This window comes from Phyllostomus discolor, chromosome 2 (genome assembly GCF_004126475.2).
Source record: "Phyllostomus discolor isolate MPI-MPIP mPhyDis1 chromosome 2, mPhyDis1.pri.v3, whole genome shotgun sequence".
Classification (NCBI taxonomy): Eukaryota; Metazoa; Chordata; class Mammalia; order Chiroptera; family Phyllostomidae; genus Phyllostomus; species Phyllostomus discolor.
In genome coordinates, this window is record NC_040904.2 from 136,366,477 (window position 1) to 136,375,896 (window position 9,420).

The window sequence follows — 9,420 nt, forward strand, 5'->3', positions numbered from 1 at the left end:
GTTCATCTTCTCATTCATTAAGATAGCCATGGGGATTACAACTCAGTCATTGCTCAAATATCACCTCCCTAGAAAGGCCTTCCATGACTACCTTATCTCATATAGCAACCTCCAAATGCTACCCCTTATATTGCTTTTGATTTTTATCTTTTTTAATTAGATTTGATTGATTATGTTATTTCTGTTCTGAGTTTCCCCCTTTTTTCCTGAGTTTGCAGACTTCCAGCCAGCATCCCACATTCCCTCGGCAATTCCCACACCATTGTTCATGTCCTTTCACATAAGTTCTTCAGCTACTCCATTTCCTATACTGTACTTTACATCCCAGTGGCTATTCTATAACTGCCTATCTGTACTTCTTAATCTCCTCACTTCTTTACCAATTCCCCTATACATCCCTCCCATCTGGCAACCATCAAAACGTTCTCTGTACCCATGATTCTCCCTCTGTTATTCTTGTTTGCCTACTATGTTTTTTAGATTCAATTGTCAATAGATATGTATTTTGCCATTGTATTGCTTTTGATATCCTTTTTCTTAAATAAGTCCCTTTGACATTTCGTATAATAATGGTTTGTTGATCATGAACTCCTTTAGTATTTTTCTCATCTGGGAAGCTCTTTATTTGCCATTCAATTCTAAATGACGGCTTTGCTGGGTAGTGCAATCTTGGCTATAGGTCCCTGCTTTTCATGACTTTGGATATTTCTTGCCAATCACTTCTGGCCTGCAAAATTTAGTTTGAAAAATCACCTGACAGCCTTATGGGAACACCCCTGCAGGTAACTAACTTCTTTTCTCTTATTATTTTTATGAGTTTCTCTTTATTTTTAACCTTTGGCATTTTAATTATGATGTGTGTTGGAGTGGGCTTCTTTATATTCATCTTGTTTGGGATTCATTGTGCTTCCTGGACTTGCATGTCTCTTCCTTCAAATTAGGAAAATTTTATTTCATTTTTTCAAATAGATTCCCAATTTCTTGCTCTTTCTCTTCTCCTTCTGGCACCCCTATGATGCAAATGTTGGAATGCTTGCAGTTGTCCCAGAGGCTGCTTACATTATGCTCATTTTTTTTCATTCTTTTTTCTTCTTGTTGTTATGATTGGTTGTTTGTTTTGTTTTTGCTTGGTTATGTTCCAAATCACTGGTTTGACCTCAGCTTCATCCAGTCTACAGCTGCTTCCCTGTAAAAGATTCTTTGTTTTAATTAGTGTGTCCTTTATTTCTGACTGGACCTTTTTTATGCTGTTAAGGTCCTCACTAAGTTCCTTGAACACACTTATAACCAGTGTTTTGAACTCTGCACATGATAGATTGCTTATCTCCATTCCATTTAGCTCTTTCTCGAGTTTTGATCTGTTCTTTCACTTGAGTCATGTTTCTTTGTCTCCTCATTTTGACAGTCTCTCTGTGTTTGTTTCTATGTATTAGGTAGAGCTGCTTTGACTCCATGTCTTGGTAGCATGGGCTAATATAGTAGGTGTCCCATAGGGTCCAGTGGCACAACCTCTCATCACCCAAGCTGAGTATTCAAGGTGCACCCTTCATGTGGGCTGAGTACACATTTCTCTTGTATTTGATCCTTGGTTGCTACTGGCAGGTCAATGGGAAGGATTTACCCAGGCCATTCAGCTGCCTGGGTAAATCCCAGGATTGGCTGTGACCACTTACCACCAACCCCCACCCTCCATGGAGGGTCAGTTGTACAGGAACAGAGTGGTGGTGCTCCAACATGGTCTGTAGTTGTCCACTGGGAGTGCTGGCCCTGGAGTTTCCTGGGTAGTGCAGGCTAAGCTCAGCCCCCAACTGTTTTTGCATGGGACCACCCTGCCTAAAGCCATCTGAGAAGACTGCTACTTGTGCTGGGCTTGGAGATTACCAGTCAAAGCCAACTTGTGAATCTAGACTGGCTGCTGCTAGTGCCAGGCCTGGGCTCACTGAGGCCAACTGTTGCTTGTGTGAGAGGATTTAGGAAGCTGTGCAGTATGGGCGAAGACCAGACATTCATGTGGAAAAGCAGGTTGGGTGGGCCTGTAGGTTGGTGGAGCAGAGTATCTGAGGTTCTCCATGGTGGGTCAAATACTGTTAGCTAGGTTGATGGAATCTCTGATATGGCACAAGCTTGCCAGCTCTGTGGCTTTGTGAGGGGAAGGTTTAAAAAAGTAACAATGGCCTCTGCTTGCCTTGATGCCAGATACCTCAGTTACTCCCTGTGTGCCACTGGTACATTTCAAGTTGCTACCCTAGTGCCAGAGCTCAGAGGGAGTGAGTCTGAGTAGGTAAGTCCATGTGTCGGTTCTTTAAGCTGAACTGCTTGGGGCTCCAGAAGTTTCTTCCACCAACTCAATCCTCATTGGTTTTTGCAGCAAGAAGCTGTGGAGACTTATCTTCCTGGCACTGGAATCTTGACCAGGAGAACTGGTGTGGTACTGGGCCTCCTCGCTGCTGATATATCCTTCCCGAATTTTTATTCACCACACATGGGTGAAGAACCAGCCCATTCTGCATCCCCCCACCAGTCTTGATGGATGTGGTTTCTTTAATTCTGTAGTTGTCAGATTCCACTCAATTCAATTTCTGAGGGTTCTGAGTGATGGTTGTTCTATATTTTAGTTGTAATTTTGATGTGGTTATGAGAAGAGACAAGCCATGTCTACCTATGCCACCATCATGACCAGAAGTTATCCCCTTATTTTGACTTTTTTCCTTCATAGCAGTTATCTCTGTTTAAATGTTACATATTTATTTATTTATTTATTGTCTGTCTCTGCACACTAGAACATTGGAACAACAGAGCCTGTTTTGTTCTCTGCTGTATTCTCAGTGGCTGGAAGAGATACTTTTACATAGTAAAGTTTGTTAAGTGAATATCTAGGAATACCCACATTTTGATTTATGCTAATATTGCATAAATTACATTAATATTTATAATGATTTTAATAATATATCATGAATATTTATGTCATTAAATATTTGTCTAAATAGCCTTTTTTAATGGGTACACTGTTGAACACACCAAGATCCTACTGAAAAATTATAGCCATAGTTTTTCAACAGTATAAACCAACCCATGATTAAGTCTAGTTAAATCTTTGATCATCATATTATTCTTAGAATAATTCCAAGAAATAAATTTGCTCAGTTGAAGAAAACAAAGATAACTAGGCTTTTTATATAAATTATATTTTTCTCCTAAAAGATATATAAACTGATACATTTAAAATAGTCTTATGATTAGTTTTCTTTTATGTAAAGTAATACAATGTCTGGCTTTAATTAGGAATGGTTAAACAAATATTGGTGATTAGTATTTATTGGAGACATAAAGAAGGTTAGTAAGAAAAATGAATGTAGTAAGAAAAATGAAAATATATTCATAATATCAGAGATCAGCACTTCAAGTGGTGCTTATCTCTTGCACTTTCCTAAATCATAAGTTTTATATTTAACAAAATAAAAAAAACTTATCTGCCAAACAGATAAAACCTGTACTTACCTAAAACATCAGTGTCTTCTAAGTCCTGAAGAATGAGCTCTTCAGCAGTTTTACTCTTATTCTTTATGATGTTAATACAGTGAAGAACTGACTCAGGTAATTCATCTAAGTCCTAAAAATTTCAATAATGAAAGTATTAAATTATTTATCAAAACTACATATTAAATATTCCCTACTTCATTCTACACCAAAATTTTGAGAAAAATGTGTAAATGAGGTAAAAGGGCTATAACAAGCATAGTTCAAACAAATATATTTGGTGAAAATGTGCTTTTCATTTTTTTAAATATTTTGTTTATTTATTTTTAGAGAGGGAAGGGAGGGAGAAAGAGAGAGAGAGAAACATCGATGTGCGGTTGCTGGGGGTCATAGCCTGCAACCCAGGCATGTACCTTGACTGGGAATTGAACCTGCGACACTTTGGTTCGCAGCCTGCGCTCAGTCCACTGAGCTATGCCAGCCAGGGCTTAATGTGCTTTTCATTTTTAGGTCTTAGGAATTATATCCATAATTCTGATGAATTCATAATCAAATTAAGAATCTCAGGATTTTTGTTTCACTTAAATTAGCTATGGATAAAAAGACATACTAATGTAAAAATATCCATTTTTTCCAAAAGTAAAATATAGGTTACTGAAACCTTCACTAAAACTTAAAGTATAATTATTTTTGAAACTGGACAAATGGGGTTGTCTTGGGGAACATCTTACTTGAGAAGATTTTGAAACAGTAAAACAACTAAAAAAAAATTGGACTAGTTTGAAATTTAAAAATATAAAACTACAGTAGGGAAAAAATAACAGAGTAACAGAAATAATAGATAGCCTTGGATAGATCATATACAAAATAATTAAATGTATACAAAAAGTATGATAAATTAGTAGAAGAGAGTTGGGTTGTCCCACAAATGACACTAGGAATATTAGCTAAATATGCTGAAGAAAATTTCAAATTAGATCTTCATTTCATAACATAAATTCCCATTGGATTAAGAATTTTGATATAAAACAATGAATTATGAACAGATTTTCTAAGCATATAAACATTGGGGAAAATACACAAAGGAAAAAATAAGTTTGATTTAAAAAGTAACTACATAGATCTAAAGTTGTCACATAAATTTTGCTTTCATCCTTACATAATCACATGAGAATGCTCACAATTAAGTAAAAAAGCGGTAATCAAACACACACACACAGACACACACACACATAATATGATATAATTCCAAGTTTACCAAAAATAAAAGAATACAAATGTGTAATTATAGGTGATTTCCACCTTCAACATATTTTTATATTTAAATATCTATCAATATATATTGTTTAAAGCAGGAGTCCCCAACCTCAGGCCACAGACTGGTACTCATCCAGGCCTGTTAGGAACCAGGCCACACAGCAGGAGGTGAGTTTGAATACAGTTTGCTTGAATCATCCTGAAACCAACCCCTCCTACCCTGGTTCACAGAAAAATTGCCTTCCATGAAACTGGTCCCTGGTGCCAAAAAGTTAAACATGAGATAAGTATAAGAAACACATGAGAAAGTACTATATCTCCTGAAGCGGTTACTCCATTTAAAAGCTTCAAAAGTCCAACATTTAACACTTACTGTATCACTATCATCACTCTGGGTTTCTGATTTTGAATCACTATCATCATCATCTTTTTCCAAAGAAGAAATACTGATTTTATCCAGTTCAGCTTCTATTTCTTCTTTGAGCTTTGCATCATCATCGTCTTCCATTACCCTTCATAATAAAACAGAATCATTTAAAGAAAACTAAAGAGACTAATATGACACTAAAAACTGTGGGTTCTTTAATGTGTCATAATAATACAACATTGTTCTACATAAACACGTCATAATACTAGTTTATCAACAAACATTTATCACAGCTTATTCTGGTTGTTGAAGAAAACTGATTTCTCCAATCATTCATTATTTCCTTGCTGTTTGACTACAAAGTGGTCAACTCTAATAATAGACTTTAAAATCTCTACGGGAAAAGTTACATGGAATGAGCTAGCTTACTTTCCTGAACCAAGAAAGTTCACGGTAAAATTTATCCTCATGGAAATGACTAATGGAAAAATACCTATGAATAGCTTGAATATTCAGAGATTAAAATACTCAGAGAGAACAACCTAAGTCTGTGCATGAGGAAATATATGGCTAGTTTCTACTCATTAACTCGAGTTATTATTTTTACCAGAGATAGACAAATTTTTCAACAGTAACATGTAATAATGGATAATATATGGCATGTAAAATCATTATTTATGTCACTTAACTTTTTAACTTTTGTAATGGATACAAATTAATTTTAGTGTATTATAATATACAAGGTCTGTCCAAAAAAGTCCAGCCATTGTTCGTATCACAAGAACAGTTTGCATGACATCGATGTAATTTAGCAACCAAGAAGAGTGGACTGGAATGCACATGCGTGAACAATGATAACTTTACTGTACTAGTCAGTGGGGTAGGTAGATGCCACTGAGTGAGCATGTGTACTGTGTGGCCATCACATTCAAAATGACTGAGCAAGTGGAGCAATGAATCTGCATTAAGTTTTGTGTTAAGCTTGAACATTCCTCTGCAGAAACTATTTTGATGATTCAGAGGCTTTTGGAGATGATGTAATGAGAGCGGCACAAATAAAAATGTGGCACAAATGCTGCAAAGAGGGTCCAGAATCTGTTGAAAGTGATCCACGTTCTGGAAGGCCTGCAACAAGCAGAACACCTGAGAATTTTGAACATGTACAAGCTGTAATCAACAAAGATCGGAAAACTGTCCCAAGGTGCCTACTTTGAAAGATACTGAGATGTCATTGTCCTATGTACAGTGTTTCTTGTATCTTATATCTTCTTCAATAAACGTCTATTTTTCATAGTGCATGGCTGGACACTTTCTGGACAGACTTCATATCTTCATGTCATCATCATCATTATCACCATAACCACCATCATTAGCTTTGATGCATTGAGTAGCTATGACCAGGCAGGCACTAGAAGACAACTGTATGATGGATAATCTTCAGAGTAACTGAACAGGTTAAAGGTCATTATAGTCATTGTATAGATGATAAAACCCAGGTTTGAAGAGGTTACTTAACTGTCCATGGTCACTGCGCTAACAACTAATGAGGAGCAGGATCCTAATTCAGACATCTTAAATCAAAACCTAAGCTCTTCACTACCAAGTGGTCTCCAAGCTCAGCCAAGCTATTCATCTGACCAGCAATCTTTCCAAACATTCCCTCTTCTAATCATCTTCAAATTGAAGATCATAACCCATCAGTGGATCAAAGAAATTAATTTAGTGGCTCAATTATTAAGTTTTAATGATAGAAGACAGAAAAAGTTAGAATAGGCCAGAAAATAAACTATAAATGCACTAGATAAACTAAAGATAAGAATTGTTTTTTTTAAAAAAAAGACATTTCTAAAGTATGCATCCGTGCTTGAGTTATAATGTAATGTATTTTTATTTGTTTGTTTTACTTGTTTGTCTGTATTACTGTGGATTTTACTAAAAATAATTTTAAAAACAACTATACTAATCAGCAATTATTTTATTTTCCCAGTTATTCCAAAGTTTCATTCCTTCCTCAAGCCTTTCAACCTCTGTTTTCTTGGCTTTTCCTTCCCTCTTTCTTTCCTTCCTTCTTTCTTTCCTCTTTCCTTTCTTCTTTTCTTCTTCCTTCCCTCTCTCCCCACCCTCCACTTCCTTTTCCTTATTTTGCTCATTCATCTCAAAATCAACTTTTTGTGATTTTTTGTGATTTTGTGACTTTTTAAAATCAACAGTCTACCAGATGTATTCAGAGAAGGGCTACATGCTACAAATACAGATTAAATGAGAGAAGTAACCTGGTTTCATAGAATTTATAGTCTATTTAACAAAGAAAATGAAACAACCTCATTTTTCTACTTCTTTTCCTTAAATCACTCCTTACCCATATTACTAGAAGAGAAGCCCCTCTCCCTAAGAAAGGGTAATTCTCTTTTACTCTGAATCTGACAACTGCTCACCTACTGAACTATGGTCCATCCACTATTCCTTATGTTTACTGCCTCATCATACACTTTTATTCCACTGACCCTCACCACATGAATACAAGTTTACTACCATCTAAAAAAATAACTCTTGTGCCTGCCTTTTCTCTAGCCATAGATATCACAATTCTTTATTTCACACATAAATGATTTAATTGGACTGATGTGCATGTACTGCATTTTGCCATGTATAACAGACACCCATGTTTTTGGGCACATTATACACAGATTATTATGACCATTATTATACCCATGGTATGTAATCATTATACCAATGTATTATGTGCATCCTTATTTTTCCCTCAAAAAATGTGGGCAAAGAGTGAGCCTTATACACAGCAAAATATGGTACTGTCTACACTCTTTGGCAATTATCCCAGAAAAATTAAAATTTACGTGCACACAAAAATGTTCACAACAGTTGTATTCCTAATATTCCCAAATTGGAAACAAACAAAATGTCCCTCAAAAGTGAATGGTCAGGTGGGAGGGGTGGGGAGAAAATACAGACAACTGTAATTGAACAATAAAATAATTTAAATTAAAAAAAGAAAAAAGTGAATGGTTAAACCAACTGTAGTAATATGCACACCACAGAATAATACTTAGCAATAAAGAGAATGAACTATTGATACATGCCACGATATAGATGAATCCACATGGAAGTAGGCTGAGAAACCAAAATACGACATACTTTATGATCCCATTCCTCTAACATTTTTAAACGCCACAATTTTATAAACAGAGAACATATTAGTGATTGGAAGGAGTTGGGGTGGATTTTGTTGGAGAAAGGTGGTTATGGTGACAGATGGGCAACATGAGAGATCCTTATAGTGTTAGAACTGTTTAGTTCCAATTTTGACTGTAGGAATAGAAAAGTGAGTATATATTATTCAGATAATAAAAATTGTATAGTACATGTACACACAAGTACAAGTAAAATTGAGGAAATTTGAGTAAGATAAGCAGATTGTATCAATATCATGATACTGGTCATGCTATTATACTATAGTTTACAAAATATTAACATTGGGAGACAGAGAAAAGAGTGTACAAGAGATATTTCTGTATTATTTTTTAAAACTGCAGATGAATCTACAATTACCCCAGTAAAAGTTAATGCTAAGTACTCACTAAAAAATTCAAATGATCCATAAAATAAAATAATATGCAAATTATTAAAATATAAGTATACTTATTGCACTCCAATGGAAATGTAGCCAAGAAGCAGTAGTTGAAAAAAGGCAAGTAGCAGAAAGATATGCAGACTGACCACTTTTATGTAACCACACACACCTTTTTTTTTTTTAGACAGAAACTTTCTGGAAGACATTAAGAAACTTTTAATTTTCATTTCATACCTTTATGTTGAGTGCTATTTTAACAATAAACATGTACTATTTTCACAATTTTAAAAGCTAGTTTAAAAATAGTCAATTTTAAGCCACAGCCTCTCTCGCCTAAAGGAAAATGAAAAGAACATACCAGTGCAAAATCTGATCCTGTAGTCAAATTAACTTAAAGTGCAATTCAAAGGTTGGTGGAAATTTGTGTGTGTGTGTGTGTGTTAAGTGGCTATAAAGCAGAAAGTACAGGCACACAGAACTTTATGCAGAAAGGAAGACGAGAGAATAGGGTAAAGGTAAAAGTTATTTCCATTACATGTTCCTCTCTGCTCATCTACTGGTTCTTTAGACGAGCCCTGTCCAATTACATATACAAGCACATACGTAATCTTAAATCTTCTAGTTGCAACTTTTTAAAAAGTAAAGAGATGAAATTAATTTTAATAAAATATTTCAACATGTAATCAGTTAAAAAGTATTAAGATCAATGTAAAAAGTATACATTCTTTTT

At 35.2% G+C, this 9,420-nt stretch overlaps 1 protein-coding gene across 4 annotated transcripts in view; it reads right to left on the bottom strand.

Moving 5' to 3' along the window:
• Positions 1-9,357, bottom strand: part of LRRIQ1 (leucine rich repeats and IQ motif containing 1) — a 229,395-nt gene extending 220,038 nt beyond the window's left edge. For 3 of the 4 annotated variants that reach the window (XM_036018605.1, XM_036018604.1, XM_036018606.1), the window contains exons 1-3: positions 9,049-9,357; positions 5,108-5,246; positions 3,499-3,610 (exon numbers count right to left, since the gene is read on the bottom strand). In XM_036018605.1, coding sequence (XP_035874498.1) covers positions 3,499-3,610; positions 5,108-5,242 — 247 coding nt within the window. In that variant the 5' untranslated portion in view covers positions 5,243-5,246; positions 9,049-9,357. Of the gene's footprint in view, positions 1-3,498; positions 3,611-5,107; positions 5,487-9,048 lie in introns of those variants that run through there. The other variant, XM_028532854.2, reaches the window with a different exon arrangement.
• Between the last annotated feature and the right edge of the window lie 63 nt (positions 9,358-9,420).